Raw genomic sequence first — 21,562 nt, 5'->3', positions numbered from 1 at the left:
GTTTTGTTGTTTGTTTGGGTTTGCGGGGGTTTTGTGTTGTTTTGTTGGGGGTTTTTTTTCAGGTTCCTTTTGCAGAGGCCAGTAAGAACTTTATGACATGAACCCAGATATTTGGAGCTCAATGGAGCATTTTTGTCCTGTGCTAAAAACGCATCAGCATGGGAAGGGACAAGAAAGACAGAAAGAAGAAAGACAGAAAGAATGACAAAGCAAGATAAGATGAAAAGAGCAAGGGGGAAAAGAGAGGGGGTGATGTATCCCCCTGTAAGCAGCTAAAGCAGGGGATCAACCGCAAGATCCAACACTTAATGAGCCAAATCCCACCCTGAAAGCAAAATGCATGTTATACCTTGTCCTTTATTTTTTGGGAGGGAACATCTCTGCTTTTTCATGTCACCTCCTTTCCCAGAGAGGATTTTTAATGCTGCATTCTCAGCATTCGCAGGAGCACGGAACCACGTGGATCCTCTGCAAATTTGCCCCTAGAAAGACTGAACAAGCCAATTGTCATTTCTGTGGCTGGTTGCAACAGGTTTGATGTTTCCCGCATCACCAGCTCTGCTTTTCTCACCTGTGGGAGCAGCGCCAAGACCCAAAGAGCTGCTAAAAATAAAACAAACCCCAAATCAACCAGCACCCTGCAAATTGCGAGTCACATCCTTGCTCTCTGCTGCTGGTGAAAAGCAGGTAGGAAATCAAGAAATATCTAGATATACATATATTTATATTAGTATGTGCCAGCACCAGCCTGTCTCTGGCACCAGGAGGAGGAGGAACCTGCTTTCCCCAATGGGTAAAGACCTTCAGATACCTCCCTTTCTCCCCCCAAGTTGCTTCAACACCTGGAAGAAGCAGCTGTGCGTTCAGAAGCAGCTCTTTGTGGGCTGGTGCAGCCAGCGGAAGAGCAGAGCGCGAAGCGGGGGACGTGACAGCCGGGACACGACGATGGGTGTGGGGTTTTAGCTGTGACTCCAGCCACAGAACCACCACTGCTGCTGGTCTCTGAGCTCGCTTTTGCTCTGGGGGGGACAAAAAAACCCCCTAGGTCTAAATCTTAATGCCGCGAAGGCAGGGACCGGCCATGGCGCTGACCACCGTCTACGCCAAGCCAGAGGTGCCACCGCGCTCGGCTCCCGGCGCCGGCGCGAAGCTTCCCGGTGAGTGAATTTGTTGGGCGCGGTTGTTCCGCTCATCCCGACCTTGTGGGGTTGGTGATGGGTGGGGGTTGGAGGAGCTGATGTCCCTGATGCTGCCGGACCCCTACTCTGCAGGAAAGCACAGGGAAAAATGGATTTTCTGGGCCTTTCCCAGCGCTTTCCTGAGCTGATGGTGGCCAAAACCCAATGTTTTGCTCTCAAGTGGGTTCGTTACCCATCTCCAGCCCGGCAGAGAGCGATAGCACATGCAGATTTCTTTCCCATAGCCCAATTTTCTTGAAAAGGCAGCAAAAATACAGCCAACCCCCAAGGATACCCCTACCCCTTCACGCAGGGCTTCATGTGCTCATCCTTTTTTGCAGCTCAGCAATGCTGAGCAGGAGCCGCACAGCGACCTGCACCCTCTCGTTGTCACTTCAAGCATCCCAAGGGCTTTGCTTTGGGTCCTTCCCATCCCTGCAGCACCCTCAGTGCAGCACAAGGAGGAGAGCAGCCCAGCTCCCAGTTCTGAGGCTTTGCAGCTTTGCTCGCTGCAGCGTCCCCGCTCAAGCAAGCAAAGCAGCTTGTGGGTTTGCTCAGCTCCATGGCTCCTACAGACACTCGCGAGGTTTTCTCGCTAAGTCTCCTGAAACAAAGGGCATCAAAAACAGGGCAAAGAGCCCCAAAAAGCTGCTTCCTCCCTCATTCCCAGTTCTGGTCCCTGTTGCAGGTCCTGGGTACTGGGCGCTGCTGGGAGCTGGATGGGTTGGGACCATAGTCCTGACGGGCATCGTGCTGTGGCTGCTGCAGCGACAGGGTGAGTAGCAGGGTCTGTCACCCCAAAATGGTGAAAGTCTCCCCCCAAACTATCACAGCCCAACGCTGCCTGGGCTGGAGCGGATTTCTCCTGTATTTCTAGCAGGGAGCAGCTCCTGGGCCACCTCTGCAGCAGCGATCCCCACGGGGCAGGAGGGGAAAAGCTGCCAGCATGTCCTTCACGGGCTGATTTATCTGGTTTTGGAGCCTGTCCTGATATAAGTCCCTTTCTCCACCCTGATGGTGGTTGCAGAGACCCCAGGGGTGTCCTCCGCAGAGTCCTGTCCCCAGGCAGCACCTTTCTCTGTCCCCAAGAGCTGCTTTGCACAGGGATGTCACCCCAGCGGTTGCGTCCTCCGGTCCCAACACAGCAGCACGATGCTGCGGGTCAAACCCATCCTCATTTCAGGTGAAAACGGCCCCGTCCTGAGCCAGGACATGGAGACCCCAGCCAGCAAATGCTCCTGGGAAACCTGCCTGGTCACCACCAGCCGACGGGACATCCCGGAGTTCAAATGCTCCTTGAGTTGCTTCCAGCTGCAGCTGAGACAGCGGCTGTGTGAACAAGGGAGCCACAACGTCACAGGTACCACGGCTTCAGCATCACCCACAGCTTCAGTGCTGGGGACCTCACCTGGTTGCCCCCTTTCCATGTGGAAGGGGGACAACAAGGCCAGGAACTTTGGGAAAACACCCCAAGACCCCCCCAGTCATCCCAGTTGCTGTCCCCATCCCCATCGCCCTCCCCCTGCACCACCCTGTGCCCCATCACCTTCCTCCGTTGCCCCTCTTGCTTTTTCCCCATTACCAAGGGACATTTTTCCAGCATGGGCGGAGTCCACGTGCCCCAAAAACGCACCTGGAAGGGCTCGAAGGGCAGGAAAAGCCTCAAATGTCCCAAAGGGGGGTGCCCCCAGCCCTGCCGCTCACCCCGCGGAGCCCAGGGGGTGAAGCAGCGCTCACACTCATCCTCTGCCGCAGGCACCTCAGCTTGCCGGCTCTGTCCTGCCGGCTGGCAGCCGTTCGCAGCCAAGTGCTACTGGGTTTCCACAAAAACCAACACCTGGGAGGTGGCAGCGGAGAACTGCGGGTACCAGCGATCTCAGCTGGTTGTGCTGGAAAGCGTGGAGGAGAAGGTGAATAACTGCGAGGGGGAAGGGCTTGAGCATCGCCTCTGCTTTTAGCTTTTTTTAAGCTTTTCTTTCTACAAAAAGCCACGTTGTGGTTGGCCTTTCTCCTTCCTGGCTGGCAAAGCACCCAAGCCCACATGGCCAGTGTGATGGGTCAGGCTGAGGGACCTGGGGGGACCTTCTGATCTCTGAACTGCCTGAAAGGAGCTTGGAGCCAGGGGGGTCGGGCTCTGCTCCCCAGGAACAAGCGCCAGGACCAGAGGAAACGGCCTCAAGTTGCGCCAGGGGAGGTTGAGGTTGGATCTGGGGAACAATTTCTTCTTTCTTGATGAGCTTGAGGGTGTTTTCCAACCAAAATGATTCTGTGATTTCAAGGGGAAAAAAAGCCTCAAAACATAAATCGGAGCTTAGGTGAGGTTAAGGGAAAAGGGCAAATACAGAAATGAGCTTCCAGGCTCCTCTGTCACCCCAAAAAACACTGCTTCACCGAATCATACACAGAGCATCCCAGGCTGGTTGGGGTTGAAGGGACCTCGGGAGATCATCCAGTCCAATCCACCTGCTGACACAGGGTCACCAGAGCAGATCACACAGCATTGTGTCCAGGCGGGTTTGAATGTCTCCAGCCCTGCCCATCACCTCCAGACCACACTCCCATCTCTCCCAAAGCACCCACCAACCCCTCCAGCCCCCAGTCTGCAACAGGGATGTGCCAGGCTCATCCCAGAACAGACCCTCATGGGCAGGATCAGGTCTCTTTGCCATGCGATCAGCTCTGAGTCTCTTCTCCTCTCCCAGGCTGTCATCAGGGAGATAAGCAGAAAGACCTCCGGAGCCTGGATGGGGCTGAGCATCAACCAGACGCGCGGGCAGGAGTGGAGCTGGTGGGATGGATCCGCGTTACAAGAAGCCTTGTGAGTGCCCCTCACTCCGGTTCACCAGCAAGTTCCAATAACCCCGTCCCAGGGGAAATATTTCCCAGCTCGATGCTCAGCACAGGCCTGGTTGCTCCCGAAATCCCCCTGGAGGCGGCAGCAACGCTCATAGGAGCAAATATAAACCAGAGCAAGAGGGGTTTGGTGTCTGCAGCCCCGCTGCAAAACAGGGAAAAGAGAGGAAAAAAAAAAGCAGTTAAACCCTTATTCCTATCATATACCCAAATGCAAAGTGCAAAAATGGGGAAATTTCAATCCGTCAAAAAGCAGGATATTTGCCCCAGCTGTAGTATTTTTCACGCAGAGGTGCTGTCAGAGCCACAGTGACCCAGGTATATATTTTTAAAAAGGCCGTTTCCGACAGAGCTAATATTTATTAGTACACACATCGGGGTGTGGGGAGGGGAAATTATTTTTTGGGGTGAGGAGAGGTTTACCAACAGTTCTGCTTCCCCGACAGTTGGAAAACAAGAGGCAAACGGGTGCTACCATTCAGCTGAGCTGACAGTGGCTGTACCGGTTCAGGTTTTGGGGGGGAAAACACCCTAAAGAGATAAATATTGTCACTGGAAACACAGTGTCCGAGTGCACGACGCCAGGCTGATTGCCGTCCCGGTGCTCTCCAGGTCTCCGGTGCAGGGTCCCGTCGAGGCGAACGCTTGTGCTGCGATTTGGAGGGGTCAGCTGCGTTCCCACAGCTGCAGCACTCCATTACACTGGATTTGCCAGAAAAAAGCCACTGAGATATGAGCCAGAAGAAATGACACGGGAAAAACAGGACAAACTCAGTGTTGAGTAATTCACCAGGATGCCAAAACACATCCCAGAGCAGCGGGTGGGGGCTCCTTGCTGAGGTTGGGGTCTCCACTTTGTATTTCTGCCCCTTGCCTCCAGATCCTCCAAATCCAGAAAAAAAACAAATCCAAAACACACAACAACAATGAAGACAGGAAAACCAGCAGGACTGAGCTTCGCGGTGCGGCAGCAGCAAAGCAGGGAGTTTTCCAAACCCCTTGATTGTTCCCGAGTCTCCCCGCAACTGCAAACGCTGGAAAGACACTTGCGGTCAAATTCAAAGTGACGATTCTTTGGTCTCAGCTTTGTGTCACCGTTGTCAGGAGTTTCTGCTTTTGTAACCTAAAATTAAAATGAATTTATATCATCGCGACACTGGCTAACACGTCGTGTAGGGTTAATAGTAGCTTGTGGTTGACCCCCTCTGCCGAGGGGGCAATTTCAGGTGAAATTGGGAAGAATTTCTGAATCCTTCTGAATGGTGCTGGGCCGCTTTTGCAGGTGGCTGCAGACAGAGAATTTCATCTGGGAGCACCAGTCGCTGCTGATCCCATCCTGGTTGATATAGGCACATTGTCCCTTTCCCCGGACATCAAACCTGCATCAAAGAGCAAAAGGAAAACTCAAAGGGAAGCAAACGGGCTGCCGTCAGCCTCAGATTGGCGGCTGAGCATCTCCCAGACGGGGTAACAGCATGTGAGGAGCAGGGAACACCCTTCCCAGCACAGAAAATGCCCCATGAAGAACAAAACCTGCCTGGCCCTCCACAAAGGAGGGAATAGTGTCAGTTGTGTGACCCCAGGAGGGTCCATCCAGGGATGCCCTTAACCCCCCGCCAGCATCTGCATCCCACAAATCCACAGACTCTGGTCCAAGCGCTTCAGCTCAAGCAAGAAAAGTCATGCTTAATTGCTCTCACCTCAACACATTTATATATGTATATAATATATACGTGTCTTCTGGCATTCAATCCCCAGCCCAGCCCAGGACATGGTTATGTCCTCCAAAGAAGAAGGGACGTACAAGTTGTTGAAGAGAGACCCGTTGACCCATTTCCAAGGTCCAGAGTCTTCCCTTTGCAGACCTACCCAGTAGTGCAAGGAACGCCCATAGCGCAAGAGGAAACGCTAGAGTGGGAAAAAAATCAACATCAGATATGTATCTTCATGTTTTGCTCTCCAGGGGAATCCCAAATTGTCTTGGCAACAGCTGCTGACACACCGGTTCTCAGGAATTTCCCAATTACCAGCTCCTCCCAGCTGTCAATGGTGGCCAAATGTGCTCCAAGAGAAATGCACGAGCTCTGACTCCTGTTCCACTCCGCTTCATCCTCAATAAAGTAAAAGCACTTTTCCCTGTATCCAATGCCATTTTCCAGGCAGCCGGGAAGGACGCGAGAGGGGCAGGATGGACAGGACGGGCATCTCTTAACTGGAAAGAAGCAGAACACATCCTGGTGACTCAACCTGGTGGGTTTTCTCCAGGGGAGGGGAAGACTGTGGGGGTTGGCACCTCCATCCTCAGGCACTTACCCGCCAGCGCGATGATGGTGAGAAGGAACACGGCTACGACCACGGTGACCCCGATGGGGACCTTTTGATCCTTAATGCACTTAAGACTAAAACCTGGGTACAAACCACATGGAAGAGACACGAAGAGCAGCCCCAGCTCCCGCAGCTCTTGTGTTTCCCACTCAGGGGCCTTCGGCGCCTTTAAATACGGCCACAAAGCACATGGAGGGTACAGTGGGGTGCAGGCTCAGTTCAGGGGTGCATCCCAGTGCTTTCATCAGTCTCCAGGATTTTTAGGGCTGTCTGACCTCACTGAATCCTCTCCATCCCACCCCAACCACAAGAGATGGGCACCGTCCCCCAGACCCACCGTTTGGGCCACCCTGTGCCTCCCGCAGCTTGCAAACAGCTTTACTTCCATCATCCTCCTGCCCCTCTCCCCAGCTATTTTAACCTAAATTTTAGCTGCCCACGTCACACTCGGCCCAGCCACAACCTCCCAGTGTCCCCATAACAAGGCTGGTGCTCACTGGTCCTTTGCTCTGCTCTCTGCTGCGGCAGCATCGTTACAGCCGTCGGGTCTTCGCCTGTGCCAAAGCAAGAAGCTCATGAAATGTAAAGAGTTACTGCTAATGCTCTGAAGTTCTTCAGTAGAAAATTACTAACTTTGGCTGTCTTTCTCCTGGGAAAGACATTCTCATTTCCCCTCCAGCTGGTTTACATGCACGGCAGGAAGGAAAACACGATTTCTGCCTTCAAAACACCATTACTCGCTTTGTTTTTCCAAACCAGCCTTGATTTTACCAGCTTCTGCCAGCTCTGTTTGCCCTGGAGAGGTTTTGTCTCAATTACGTCCCCATTTCTTCAGCTCCAAGGTGTTTTCAGCGCCAGGACCCTCAGGTCACCCCACGTGCTGCTGGATGGTCCTTCAAACCCATCTGAGCGCCGTCCCCCAGCACAGAAATCACCCCCTCGTCTCCAGGGCGGCTCTTAAAGCCTCTGGGAAAGGGGATGGTGCTCAAGTACCTGCACCACTAAGAGCTTCTGCCATCCCTGGTGTGCGGAGGGGACAGACGGACCCTCTGGGGACGAGCGTGTCCCGCAGCTCCACCGGTCCTGCTCCGCCCGGGGCTTTGCCGGGGTGCACCTGCAGTCACTAAAATAAAAAATAAAATAAAAAAATAATAGTGATAATAAAACAACAACAACCAACCAGACAAAACTCATAATCCCCTCCAAACCTCAGTGTTGCAGTCACAGCACTTCTTTCTAAAAGCTCCTTCTCTCCTGTTCTTTCCATGTTCCAGCCTGTGTTCACTCTGAATTGTTGCTTCCCAAAACCTCCCACAACAGCGTAGGTTTTTAAGACGTTGTCCCGGTTTTGTTAAAAACAAGACCAGTTCTCTTTTAGTGAATTTTCCTTTCAGCTAAGTACTTCAAAGTAACTGCACTTTTCTCAATTTTTGCCTGCATGTTTCTCAGACACTGTGCTCCAAGACAGAGAAGAGTGGCCAGTGGAATCCTGAAGAAGCTCGTGTTTAGATTTATTGCTATGACAGCCAAGAACACTGATAAGATTTCGCAGGTTCCGTCACGAGAGGGGCGTATTTGCAAGGAGGGGCGGACAGAACAGGTGACTAAAACTGACCGTCTGAGTTTTCCACCCCATAAGCGTCATACACCCTGTGTAAGAGGGAGATCACGAGGGCCTCACTCTCTTCGACCATGGCCGGCATCCGAAGAGCGCCCTGCCAGCCGTGCCTGCAAATCCTAGACCTGAGGCCCCTATCTAAGGAGAAAGGCGGGGTGAGTGCCATGGTTTATTGTCGCCTGGCAATTAAACCTTGGCAGTTGTTCTTACAAACTGGTTTTCTAAACTCTTTTACTTGCTGACCTTTCCTGGACGTGGCCTTTTCCCAGAGCGCATGGAAAAACATTTTGGTCTCTCCTCAGAAACGCAAAACCAGTCCCCCAGGAGATATTTGCAGAATATTCACAAGAAAAACCTCAGAGAAACAGAAAAAATGTGAAACAGAAAAAGCTACAGATGCTGTTGTCAACGAGCCCTTGAAGCCACAGGCAGCTGCAACTCCCATAAGAAAGAGCTTCTATGTTTATTAAAATCGTATCTACAGCCCTGACATCTGTTCCTGTTTAATGTTGGCACTGTAAACACATTTACATTATCTCCACCTGCACTTTGGATCTTACTCTGTTTGCATCAAGTATGTTCCAGGTGAGAACAACCTTCATGTGTTTGCAAAGCCAGGAATCAATTTTTTTTTTTTTTTAGTCCTCAAACATTTGATCTTGAATAGGGTTGAAGTGATGTAGCATTTTGCTGCTGGCCCCAGCACCAAATTACTCCTGCTCCAGGCTGCAGCTTGGTGAGTTTTGGAGGAAAACAGCAGGTGATGGAGGAAGAGGAGCAAAAACACCAAGTGAGGAACAGCAGAGAAACCAAATCATCAGAAAATAGTCCCAAATACACTGGGCTTGTGGGAAGTAAAAGACTTTTGCATACCAAAAAGCATGTCTGAAATATTAAATGCGAACATTGTTCTAGTCCATGGCCTCAGTAGGAGGAAACTACAGCCAGTGGCACATGGAAATAAAGGCGCTCTTATGTGGTGCCCGAGGGATAAAAAAATCCACGCAGCAAACAGGACTGAATCCCTCGTCTGACAACACCCAAATACTGCTGCAACAAGAGAAAAATCCAGCTTTTACCCGAAAAAAAAAAAAAGAAAGAAAAAAAGAAGAAAATTTCACTTCTCTGCAGGCTCCCAGCTCACCCTCTGCATGCTCAGCGGAAAATGGGCTTTTCCACACCAGCTTCTTGGTCCAAACCAGCTTCCAGTTTCCGGGAGCTGCTGGGAGAGGAGAGATAGATAAGAGATAAGAGATGAGATAAGACATGAGAGATAAGAGATGAGATGAGATGAGAGATAAGAGATAAGGGAAACCAACTTCCACTGCCTGTTCTTTCCTCCACAATAGAGAAATAACTGCAGGTCTCCCCCTCCATTCCCGCAGCCTCCAGCCAGCTGAGGGGTTTAAACCCACGCAGGGATGCTCTGTGCTCCTGAACCCCAAATGTATCCCCTACCCGTAGTACTGGAGCAAGAATCCAGCAAATTGAAACAACCCGAAGCAGCTGCTGAAAGCCACCCCTTCCACGTTGCTTCCTGCGGTAAACCCCTTCTCTGATCATTATTGTTGCCGTAGGAACCTTTTCTTATCACCATTTCTGGTTTGTTTTTTCAGTTAATATTTCACATTCTCCTGTGTCTCCCAAAGGGAGATCCTGGGGGAGCAGCCACATTCCAAACCCAGGTCAGGCTCCACCAGGACTTGCAGAATTGGGGCAAAGCTACAAGAGAGCCCAGGGCTGGACGCTGTGAGTACAGCAGGAGCAAGTGCTGTTGTTATCTGGATGCGATTCAGCTCCGATAGCGGTTCTTCTGCTGATGTGATGACTAAGTACCTCAAAAAACTTGGTTTTTTCCATGTTGTAATGCACCACTCCGAGCAGTCATGCGTGGAAATAAACACCAGAGGAAGTGCTGCGAGCCCAGCAGCATCAAAACAAACCAGGGCGGCTCAAAGACAATGTAATTTAACTGCAGAATGTAAAGCTGCTCACCTTCCCCTGCTCCCTCCGGCACCAGCACGGAGCTCCAGGCTGTGCCGCTGTGTCCTCCTCCAGGGGACAAAAGAGGGGATGCAGCCAGAGATGTATCCTCCCCCTTTGCAGCTTTTTCCTTTCCCCAGCTCCTCTGCACCGACCTTAGTAAATACGCTCACACTCTTTTTCCAGATTAAACCAGCTGCTTCAGTGAATTCCAGCAAGAAAAGAAACAACAGGGGAGGGTGGGCAGCAGAGACGGCATCAGCTCAAAGACATCCCCCACGCCGCAGCTACCGCTGCCCATCGTCAGCATTTTTGTACCCACCGGCCATGACAGCGACACGGCTGATTTCCAGGCGACAGATCCCACCTGCCGTCCCTGCAAATGAATATTTGCCGCTTCCCCAGCCAAGGCCTCTTCCCCACATGAAATACGCGGGTTCCTTTTCACAGTAAGCGCAAAAAATGAGCCGCAAACACGTCACCAAAGCTACTGCGGGTGCCAAAGGCAGCAAACGAAACTATTTATAGGCTCAACAGTGGGACGGTGATACCACATTTCCCCCACCCACATCATAATTGCAGAGAAATCATCAAGAAAGGGCAAGTGGTGCTGGGGAGGAGGGGTTGTACCTGATAAAGACGCTGGTTTCTCTTCTCTTCTTTTTGGCAGAAATTTCGTGTTTTGATCGTGGTAGGAGACGCTCCAGGCAGGAGGAGGAGCTGGGGATGTCCCATTTCTGCACAGGGGTGTGTTCCCTCATCCAAGGCTGCGTTACGGGGCTCTTGGGGCCCCCCAAGTCCTGATCCCCCCCAGAAGCAGCTGAAAGCAGCCGTGGGGCTGTTAGGGACGAACCCGACCTGGCTGGTGGGTGAACAAACCTCCCCGTGTCCCCTGCGAGAGCAGTGACGTGGCTACGTGACACCAGGGCTGCTGCAAACGGCCCTTCCCAGTGCTCCCAGTCCATCCAGCCTCAGGCATCCAGCTCAGACCGCACAGCACCCTGGCGCAGTCCCGCCGAGCTGCGCAGCTCGCTCTGAGCTGGGGAAACTGTTCTGGGAGCTTTATGCTATTTTTGGAGGTTTATTCTATAGAGAGATGCTCTTATCTCCTCCCCGTCACCCCGATGTGGCAGCTGTGGCTTAGACTTGCAGCCACCCCCATGTCCATGTCCCCTGTCCCCCTCCTCGGATCAGCAAACTGGGGTTTGGGTGTTCGCCCTCCTTGGGCTCTGGACCAGGCGCTGCCTCGTGGCAGTTCACTTGCTGCGTGTTTACTTTTGGAATTCTTTATTTCTTTTTAATCCTCCCCTCGGGGCAGAATGGGATGGGTACAGCATGCACAAGGGTGTGCACGAGGGTGGGTGTGCACGAGGAGGCTTCTCTGCAACAGCAGGATGCTCCTTCCATCCCTCCCCGTGAGCAAACTTGCTTGTTAAAACAAACTTGTTTGTTTTACACCGAGCCAAATTAATGTCATAATTAATTGGTGCAGACGGTTGATGTGCAATGTCAGTACCGCAGCCCCCACCGAGGGCTTGATCCTGGCCCGTTCCCAAGTGTCTCTCCTGCTGTTGGCCCATCTCGTGCCCCATCCCACCCCGCTCAGAGCTGGGTGGCTTCTTTCTGGCAGATCCAGTGACATTCCCAGCTGCAGTATGCAGCGCTGATTGTGTTCCCCTTCAGCACCGCACAGGTTCCTTTGTGCCAATTGCTCAGCCTCAACCTGGGGGTGCAGGAAGAAGCCTGTGTCACAGCACAAGGGTCCCTGGGGTGCCCCCACCCCGACACCCATCGCATCCCAAGCGCTCACCGGCTCCAGTCCAGGCGGGAGCCGTTCAGCCAAGTCCAGCCCTTCGTGGAAGAGGTGCGGGAGAGGCCGATCCAGAAGTAGCTGCTGGGTTTCTGAAGGATTTTATTTAGGAAATCCTGTGTCGGGGGAGAGGGCAGGTGGTGACACTGATGTGTCACTGATCGCCATCCCAAAACAGGCTCCAGCCTGTCCCCACGCAGCCCCGAGTCCCACCAGTGTCCCCCACAATGACACCGGCCAGGGCTCCATGGAGGTTTGGGCACAGGGGTGGGTGCTGAGCCCAGATTTCTGGGCAAGGCTTAACGCCGCACCAGGTGCCACCAGCCCCGGGACCCGTCCCACATCGCCGATGCCATCGGTCCCTTTACCAGCTCGTCCTGGTCCCACGGCATCAGCAGCTCAGCCCCCCGACTCGCACAGTCCCCCCGGCTCTCCTTCCAAGAGCTCATCCTGTCAGCAGACCAAAAGCACTTGGTCCCATGCGACATCCAGCCCCAGGGGCAGATCTTGCACCCCCCAGCCTCTGAAAGACAGGCAGTGCCATGTTCAGCCACCAAGAAGCCACCTTGTCCCCCGCCCATCCAAAGAAGGACAAGCGTTTAAGTCCTGCTTGCTCCCCAGCAACACGGGATGGCCTGAGCTTCACTTGCTTCTCTAATTTGGGGGTGCTACAAGGTTTTGGGAAACCAGACAGTGTGGAGATGTGTTGTGGTTGGCATTACCTTGCAGATTTGATGAGCAAAGATCTTTCCGCAGCTCTGAGCGGATCTTCTCCAGGGTGCTGTTGCCATCTCCCACGTTCCCACTCCCGTTTTTGTAGCTTTCTGGGTTCTGTGGCTGCTGGTGCAGAACTGCAAGGGACAGACAGAGCAGGGGAGAGGGACGGGCTCCCCCAGGCACAATACCACCAAGATCTACGTGCACGTGGTCCCAACGGCTGCAGGGAAGTGTCTGGAATGGATCCTCACACAAAGTGCGTGCTCGGAGCCCTCCAGCCCCCCCTCACCCTTCCTGTGACCTCAGCTCAGCCCAGGCCTTGATCTGAGCATCTCAAGGGGGGTGGGAATCAGCCTCGGGGTCCCAACTCAGAGCAGACTCCCCATTTTGGGGTACGGGGTGCCCCACCTTGGAGCTCAACCCCCCATTTGCAACCACCTCACCCACTGCTGCTCTGCGCTGCCAACAGGATGTGGCCCCCCCACCCCTGCCTGAGATGGAACACGAGATACGGAGCCATCAGCCTGACCAGCTGCAGAGAGCCCCGGGAGCCTCTGACCGCTACGGAAATGGCCTCTTGTGCACAAACGAGCTGTGCCAGCCCCATCTGTGCAGCCCAGAGGGGCCTGGCGCAAGGGTGAGGGGCTCTTCACCACCTTCTGACTACCCCTCGCAGCACAGCGTGACCACAGAACCTGCAGTGCGCACAAACAGCTCCCAGCAGATGTGTTTTGGGGTCTCTCTCTGGTTCTGGACCCCACAAGTTCAAACCATCAGCCCCAGATTGTTGCTGCTCCCAGTTCCACCCCGCAGCAGGGACAGCAGATCCCTACAAAGCCACCGGCTCAGGGCTGGTACCCAAAGTTGCTCCCACATCCTCAGAGCATCACCTGCGTTTTGCAGCTCTTGGAGCCACGAAGGGAGCTGAGCCTGATCCCTTTGCTCTTTCCTCCATACCCCTGTGCCAGAAGCTTGGCACATCCATCCCCAAAGTTCAAATCCACACCCGAGACCCTTCCCAGCACAAGATCCATTGGATCCCCTCCCCCTTTGGAGAAGGATTTCCTCACCAAGATCCACCACACATTTGAGTCTCCCTTCCACCTGCTTGCTGTGGTTCGGGGGTGGTGTGGGTCAGGGCAGCATCAGATCCCACCAGCAACATCACACCGGGCACAAAACTCATTCCAACAGGGCTCCGTGTGACCCTGAGCTCGGCCATGGGGTGTCAAATCCTGACCCTGCCACAGCTGAGAAGTTTCCAGTGGTTTTCTTCTCACTGGCCAACCAAAATAGTCAAGTCTCCTCCATCCACCAGCTCTACGAAATTCTGATAAATGCCACAGATCGTAAAAAGCAGATTGGCCTCCTACACAAGCACCTGAGCCAGCACCCCCGGAGCAGGGACCCTCTCTTTGGATCGTCCCCTCTCCGGATTGTCCTTTGGTTGTCCCCGTGCCGACAAGCGGAGCTACTCACATGAGCATCCCATTGCCACCACGGCCACCCCGAGGAGGAGATTCCCGGTCCAGCCGGCGCAGAGAGCGGCTCGGTGCCACCGGGGACAGCTCGATGCTGCAAGGGAAAGGAGTTGTTGGGAGAAAAACCTTGTCCCAGCCCCGCATCCCGCCAGACAGACCTGCAGCGCAGATTCGGGCTCTTTTCTCCCCAAAATCCCTCTGTGCTGCTGCTGGTTGTTCTAAAGCTTTGGTCTATCGTCCACGTTTCGCCACTGCCACCCTCCTCCCGATCCTACTGCCGCTGAGCAAAGATGCTCGTGATGGAGTTGTGTTGGTTTTTACCCAGATACCCAAGAACTGGGAATTTCCTGGATGTTATAAAGTCACTAGAAGTCAAGGGTAGAGCTGGACCAAGATGGCAGATAATAAGAATATATATTAATAAGATGAATAATAGCTCCACCACGGCATTTCTTCTCCACACCAGGGGAAAACTGCAGAACCTGGATGGACCAAGCTCTGCGAGGAGACTCATCTGACCATGGTTAAACAGCCCCGTTCTCCCCGAGGAGGCCCGGAGGCCGATGTTCTCCCTGCAGAGCTCAAGGTCAGGTCAAGCGCATCCATCCTCAGCTCTTTCTTCACAAAAGGGAGGGCAGGATGCTGCTTCTGGCCAAAGCCAGAGCTCACCTTGACCAGCAAAGGTTTGGCATCTGCTTCAGAATTAAACAGCAAAGGAGGAACATTCAATTCCACCTTAACATCAGGTGGTGGGTTTTGCAGAGTCCTTTGAGATCAAAAGCGGGGTGTTTGGTGGAAATCATGGAAGTCTTGCAAAAAAGAAGACATTGTGGGAAGTTGCCTGAAGATGTCCTCACCACGCAGAGATCTCTTCCAGAGGAGGAAAGAGCAGGAATTAAATCTTTGGCTGAAGCCAAAGCAGGTGCAGGAGGAAGGCTGAGGGAGGTGTAGGGGGGACAACGTGGTGGCCGTGGGCAGAAAAGCAGCATTTTAAAAGTCCTGGTAGGACTCCGGCAACAGCAACCCCATTTCAAAGAAACCCTAAAACCATTTCAAGACAAAACTACTGAAGGAATCACAAAGAGCAGACGGGATCCTTCATCACCCACCACGGCCCCGGGCCCTTCCCTTCCTGCTTGGAGGGCAGGGGTCTCCCAACACAACCACAGCCAAAACATAAAAAATCCCCCCAAAAACCCCCCTGATGCACTTACTCTGAGGTTGAGGAAGTGAACGCATTTTCCTGCAGCCCCTTCCAGACCCGATATTCAGGTCAGCATAGACAATTTCCTCGGCCATAGCAGGAGAGGCAGGAGGATCACCAGCCGTGCCTCTGGCTCCAACGGTGCCCGTCCAGCCAGCAGATAATTCAGTTTTTCTGTGGTTTTTCACTCCTCTGGTTTATCTCTACAAGTTCCTCTCCAAGCCAGAGCTCTGCGAGGAGAAGCACGAGCCTCTGAACGCTCGTCAAGTGCAGCAAGATTGCAAAAAAGCACCTGCAATGCGCTGGTCAGCCCGAAAATGAAACTTTATGCAGTTTCCGCTGAATTAAGCCAGGGAAAATGTGTTTCGGTCATCAGGGGAAGTAGCGCCTGACAACGTTAAGAAGCCTTTTCTATTCAAAGTCGAGCCATATTCTTCTAAGGTACCAAACAAGACAATAATTTTAAAAAGGCCCAAACAAACCCAAGATCCGTGGTTCAGCAAATGGGCCGTTCCAGACTTCGCTCCACTCTGTCCAAATGGGTTATTTTGCACGAGAAATAAGGTGTCATGGCAAGAATTATGCAGAGACTCTGCGATCTCCCAGAATGTTCCTAGCAGGATTGTGAGAATGGGGATTTTTATGAAATACAATAAAACCAGATCCCTTCCACCCTTATCTCCTCCCTTCGGCTACTTGAAAGGTGTTTTCTTGCCTCGGTCACTGCTTCTCCCCACCCAAACCTATTCCAGCATGGTCGCTTTTACCAATTTCCCTGTAATTTCACTGTTTTTTCAGCCTGGGTTTAAAGCACATCACCATTTTGCTGCTTTGCAGAGCAAGGTGACAAAAAACCCATCAGACTCTGGAAACAAGGGGTTGGAAACGAGCCCTTTGAGGGGAAAGATGGAAAATTGCCTCAAAAGCTCAAGAAATCAAGTTGTTTCTCCTTTGTTCCTTGTTTTCAAGTCATTTCCAAGAGACACTCAGCTGCTCCCCTTGGAAACCAGGACTGGACTAACTGGAGGGCAGAGAAGGTCAAAAATGAAAACACAAGCCCAAAATTATAGAAAATGTAAAGGTGTGAAATGACATTTTGACTGGTTTCTTTGGAAGATTCGCTCATCTTTTTCTGCACAGACTAAGAAATCCCATGCAAGGATTTTTCAGCCTCAGTGAGAGCAAAAAACAAACTGTCAGGACCTATTGAAACATCCAAAAATTAGCTATTTATCCCTTTTTAGGGGAAAGTGGTTTCCAGACTGGGCAATGTGAGCACATGGAAGGGGCTTGATTGTGACCAGAGCAGGTAGAGAAAACCCTGGGGAGATTTATCATGAAATTTTGTTTGAGAAACATCAAACATAGGAAGGGTTGCCGTGTCTTGACAAGAGACAAACACTTCGGTTTAGGGGTCTGCAGGTTTTAAAGGTTTTTCTGCATCTAATCTGGCTGCACAAAGGCAAAGCAACAAAAACCAAGCTCCCAGAGAGCACCTAATGCTGCAGACCTGACAGCCTCGTTAAGCTAATTGTGCTTTGTCCCTTCTGAAAAAGGGGTGGCTGTGGTTGACAGCATAAAAAGGTGTAATGAGAAAGGCAGCTTGTCACAGCTGCCACATCCATCAAGGTCATTATTGAGCTGCTGTGGCCCCAAAAAGCCAGAGCAACCTTGACCCAAGGGGGAAAAAGGCGCCTCAAAAAGGGGGACGTGATCCTACGTCTCCCACTTTTCACCCATTGCAGCTGAACCCGGCTCTGATGTGGGGGATTCTCTCCCTTTGAGCTGGACTCTCATCCTGAATGGGGGCAAAGGCCGAGAGGAAGCAACGTGATGTGAGCGCTACGGGAAGGAATGAAAACCAAAGCTCATGGGGAAGAACAAGAAGGAAGAAAGAAGAACCTCTGCCCGTTGCAGAAGGCTCCACAAATAGGGTTTTCCCAGCTAAGGAAGAACAAGGGGTTTGTCCCCACCGCCCACGGCTGCTTTCAGCTGCTGCTGGGGCTCCTGCGGCAGCAGCTTCTGGGGGGCCGGCCCGTAAGCCCCCGTACACAGGAACACAAGGGCTGGTGGGGAGGAACGGTGGCTTTCAAGAAGCACTTTGAGGAACACAAGGGACACACGTGATTATTTACCATGTTTTAATTCAAAAAATTAGCAAAGAAATAGCAAGAAGGTCTGTATCAGTCACAGGTGCCACACGAGGTCCCTCCAAGTCCCAGCACAGGGCTGGGGACCTCGGCCGAGCTCTCTGCGCCCGTCTCATCTGGCAGCAGCACCTCGAGCTCCATCTCCACAGTGCAAAAGCGGATACAGGTGAATTGCTCGAAAAGCAAGATGAGTCCTGGAGTGGCCCCAGGAGAAAGAAACCAGTTCCATGTGCAACCCAAGCGCCCAATCCACACAGCCAGATATCCCCAGCCCCAATGTCCGCCCCTCCTGCAGGTTCCTCTCCTTGAGACTGGGCAGCGACGGCCCCCGGTTCTGCCCAGTGCCGTATGTGCCGGGGGACAGGGGTGGTGGGTGCTGGGAGTGCCCGGGGTCGGGGATGGCGAAGGGGCCGAAGGTGCCGGGGTGTCCGAGCAGACAGGGGTGCCGTACCTGCTGGTGGGGCCGGTGGGGCCGGGGGGGCCCAGGCTGCGGGGAAGGGCTGCTCCTGCCCGGGCAGTGGGCACAGGAGGGCTGAGCCTGCAAGAGAGACAGGAGCCATGGCCGGCGGTCAGAAAACTTTGGAGCAGTGGAAGCAACAGAGAGAACTTCTTGTCACAAGATCTCAGGGGCCCACGAGCAAAGACGCCCTCCCAGACTGTGCTGCTGTGACTGAAAGCCAGTTCCTGTTCTTCATGCAGTCAGAAACCTTTCTTTTTCGTGGCCAGCACGGCAGTTTGGTGCAGTGGGATAACAACAGGCTGGCACCCGGACGGAGCCAACGTTCGCGCGGCTCCGCGGGGCAGCCGAGGCCTCTGAGCTCTGCCCACGGGTGTGAGGCAGCTGGGCGGGGCCGTGGGCGGGGCAGACCCTGACTGACACCCAGACCGACCAATCAGAATGTTCCGTGCCCTCGGGCTCGGGCTGGGGATTGAAGGGCCTTTGGGTCTTGTGGCTGGAGGGACGGACAGGGACAGACTCCCGTCTGGGTTCTGCTGCTCCGGTGCGGTTCTGCCGGGGAGGTTCTTTAGTGGCGCCTTTTGCCATCCTGCCGTCTGCAGAGGCCTCTGGGCCTTGTCTGCCTTTTTCTCTTTTCTCTCTCCGGGATCGGCTGTTGGGGACCAGGTGCTGCTGCCCGGGACTGGCTGCTCGGTGGGGTGGAGAATGTGAGGGATTGCATTTAATATCTCTTGGTTTATAGTCTACTTTTCACTATAGATATGTAGGAGAGTAAGATTTGGGAAAGCAAGACGTGCGGTTCCAGTCAGCTGGATGATAAGGGAAGATCAATCCTAACATGGCCATCCAGACAGTCACAGAAGAAATAATAGTAACATAATTAGCTCACAGCAAGTAGTCAAAATACAAAGGGCCTGGGTGTGCGAATGAGTGGGTCGGAACGCTGCCCACGAGAGATGCATTGGATCGTGACTGAAAAAGTCCGGAGTGTGGTGTGTTCGCGATAACATTTTTTGAAAAAACGTCCTGTCTAACCTCTTAGTCCAGGTCTGTATCTGTAAACCTATAAATTGAGAGCTGTTAATAAAAGTCGGCTCAGCCTGGCTCAGCTCTGCTCAGCTCTGCCTGGCTCTGCCGCCGCTGCCGACAAGAACTCTATGTCTGTTGCATCTCTGTCTGCGTCTCTGTGCGTCGTTCCCCATCGCCCCACACATATGTTATTAGTAGATATATATTAGTCCTATTTTGTTATTGTGTTAAAGTGTGTTTGTGTCCATCCCCGAGTGTCTCCCCTTTGCTTCTCTCCCCCGTTTGGGTGGGTGGGCCGTGAGCGAGCGGCTCTCGTGGGTTTGAGTTGCTGCTGGGGTCAAACCGCGACACGTCCTGGCTCGGCAGCTTCCTGGGGAGGGGACGTGGAGAGGGAGGCGCTGAGCTCTGCTCCTGGACCCGGGACAGGACCCTGGCAATGCTGCAGAGCTGCACAGGGGGGTCACACTGGACATGAGGAGCCGTTTCTTTCCGGAGAGGGTGGTCAAGCACTGGAAGAGGCTTCTGTGAGAGGTGGTGGATGCGCCAAGGCTGTACGCATTTAAGAGGCGTTTGGAAACCCGACTTCAGAACATGCTTTAGATTTTGATTTTCTTTCCAGTTTTATTACCACCCGTTCCTGGTCCTGCAGCTGCCCAAGGTGCAGCCAGACAAGGGCAGGAGGGTCCCTGCCCTGCAGTCCCTCCCTCGCCATTCTGGGGCTGATTTGGGGTTATTTTGCTGCGGCAGGGAGGCAAAGCCGGGCTCTGGAGCTGAGCGCGGTGGGACCCGAGGAAGGGCCTGGTTGTCCTGAGGCTCTGAAGGGCTTTGCCCTGAGCCCTGTCCCCGCTGGAGGGGACGCTGCTCCTGTTCCAGACGAAGGCGTTGCACCCCTGTTGTCTGTGTGTCCATGCCCACCCTGGCCCCCCAGGTCTGTCCCTGTCCCAGGGGCTCCGTGCTGCTTCCTGTGTGGGGCCATGTCCGTGAGTCCTGCAGGGACCCGTCTGTCCTGCTCCCCCCACCAAAGGGCGGCTTCCCCTGGGGAAGGGGACAGGGGACCCCCCCATTGTCTGTCCTGCTGGCGGTGACTCGGCCCTGGCGGGGCTCGGTGCCCTTGGGGGCTCATGGGCTCTGATTTGGGCTCATCGGGGCTTTTGCAGCTCTTGGGGCCGTTTCCTGGTGCCCCCTGCGCTCCCTCCCCCTCCCACACAGGCACGGAGCAGTTCTGGAGAAACAGCATTTAATAGAAAAACAAGAGAAAAGGTCCCAAAGCTACTCTAAGCCCCTCACCCCAAACCCACCACCCCCTCCTCCCGCACCCACTAACACCCCCCCAAGCACCCCCCTCCTCCCACACCTCCCCTAACCCACCCACCCCCAAACCCACCACCCTCCTCCCACACCCTCCAACCCCCCCAGGCCCCCAAACACACTCCCCCTCCTCCCACACACCCCCAGACCCCCCCACCCCCAAATACTGCACCCCTCGTCTCCCAACCCCCCCCACCGTGTCCCCTGCTCTGGTCTAATCCCCCCCTCCCACCTCCCTGCTCCCTGCCAGAGCCCTGCGCTTGCTGGGGGGCTCTGCCGAGGGGCTCTGCCCCCGCTTCTGCCCCCGCTGCTCTGCCAGGGCAGCCTGGGCCGGTGGCAGCTCCATCCCCGCGTCCCTCCACAGCTCCGGGGGCTCCATGCCCAGCACATGGAACTCGGCCGTGCTCAGCACGGCCTCTCTGAGCTCAGGGACGCTGTAATCTGGGCTCAGAAGATCCTCGGGCAGCGCGAGGGACGAGAAGTCAGGCTGGGGGACGGCTGAACTGGTGCCACCAGGGTCCCCTTGCCTGGGGCTGCTGATGGGAGTGTCCTGGGCCACCCCCAGCGCATCCAAGGAGCAGCCGAAGATCTTCAGGGCCTCTTGCAGTGGCACCTCTTCAATCACTGCAGGGTGTCCCACCGGGTCCCCAGGAGCTGTGTGTTGGGGGGCAGCAGAGGGGCTGGGGGGGCTGGTGCTGCCCAGGGGGCTGGTGCTGCCTGGGGGTGTCCCCACGGTGGTTGACGTGCCCGGGATGTTCAGCGGTGCCCACTGCCCATCGACGGCCACTGGCAGCTCCGGAGGCGATGGGGCCACCGCACTCCCCTCTCTGCCGCTGTCACCCAGGTCCCCAGGCACAGGGCTGCTGCCTGGACCATCCTGGCTGGACGCCACCGCACCCAGGGAGCAACCGAGGAGCTGCAGAGCCTCCTGGAGCAGCTCATCCTCTGGGATGGCCAGGTTGACTGCCAGGTCTGCCGAGGCTTGTTCGGCGGCGGAGGGGCTGGATGGGACGTCGCTGCCCAGGGGGTTTGCCACGGGGGTGGCTGTGCCAGAGGAGTTGAGCTGTGAGGACAGCTCACCCTTTTGCTGGTGGCCGGGCATGGCTGTTGGCAACAACGCGGGGCCTGTGGCCACCGCATTCCCCTCTGCACTGCTGCCACCAGTGTTCCCAGGTGGGGGGCTCCTTCTGGGACCGTCCTCGGTGACCTGCACTGTAGCTGGAGTGACACCAAACAGCCGATGGGCCTCTTGCATGAGCATCTCCTCAGACAGGTCAACGTAATCGGTGGAGTCCTCTGGGGCTTTGTTGAGGAGGGCAGCAGAGGGGTTGTAGGGGACGTTGCTGCTCCGGGGGATGTTCCTGCCCCCAGGCACCCCCGCAGCGGTGGCCGTGCTGGGAACATTGATCGGTGCCCATTGCCCCTGGACGTGCTGGGAGCCGGGGATGG

General features: G+C 54.4%; 2 protein-coding genes and 1 pseudogene across 12 annotated transcripts; 1 reads left to right on the top strand and 2 right to left on the bottom strand.

Annotated features, from left to right (window-relative positions):
* Window positions 1-1,057: 1,057 nt before the first annotated feature.
* Window positions 1,058-4,767, top strand: LOC135999046 (killer cell lectin-like receptor subfamily F member 1). Its single transcript, XM_065652461.1, has 6 exons — window positions 1,058-1,157; window positions 1,867-1,953; window positions 2,362-2,541; window positions 2,928-3,088; window positions 3,881-3,996; window positions 4,644-4,767. Exons 1-6 carry the CDS (start codon window positions 1,058-1,060, stop codon window positions 4,765-4,767), a joined length of 768 nt encoding a protein of 255 aa, XP_065508533.1.
* Window positions 4,382-10,837, bottom strand: LOC135999047 (C-type lectin domain family 2 member D-like). Of its 11 annotated transcripts, XM_065652469.1 has the most exons (11): window positions 10,588-10,837; window positions 9,970-10,397; window positions 9,119-9,193; window positions 8,218-8,329; window positions 7,972-8,112; window positions 7,350-7,479; window positions 6,854-6,910; window positions 6,345-6,437; window positions 6,059-6,243; window positions 5,836-5,939; window positions 4,382-5,410 (listed from the first exon to the last, which is right to left on the bottom strand). In XM_065652469.1, the coding sequence occupies exons 6-11, from the start codon at window positions 7,372-7,374 to the stop codon at window positions 5,254-5,256; spliced, it is 621 nt and encodes a 206-aa protein (XP_065508541.1). In that variant the 5' UTR covers window positions 7,375-7,479; window positions 7,972-8,112; window positions 8,218-8,329; window positions 9,119-9,193; window positions 9,970-10,397; window positions 10,588-10,837; the 3' UTR covers window positions 4,382-5,253. The 11 variants fall into 11 exon arrangements, with proteins under 11 accessions (XP_065508541.1, XP_065508535.1, XP_065508534.1 ...); XM_065652463.1 differs by lacking the exons at window positions 7,972-8,112; window positions 8,218-8,329 and having other exon boundaries at window positions 9,970-10,153; window positions 10,280-10,397; XM_065652462.1 differs by lacking the exons at window positions 7,972-8,112; window positions 8,218-8,329 and having other exon boundaries at window positions 9,119-9,196.
* Window positions 10,838-11,559: 722 nt separating this feature from the next.
* On the bottom strand, window positions 11,560-15,740 carry LOC135999256 (killer cell lectin-like receptor subfamily B member 1B allele B; annotated as a pseudogene).
* Between the last annotated feature and the right edge of the window lie 5,822 nt (window positions 15,741-21,562).

The sequence above is a fragment of the Caloenas nicobarica genome, chromosome 27 (genome assembly GCF_036013445.1).
Source record: "Caloenas nicobarica isolate bCalNic1 chromosome 27, bCalNic1.hap1, whole genome shotgun sequence".
NCBI classification, from domain to species: domain Eukaryota; kingdom Metazoa; phylum Chordata; class Aves; order Columbiformes; family Columbidae; genus Caloenas; species Caloenas nicobarica.
This window is presented reverse-complemented; position numbering and strand designations above follow the sequence as displayed.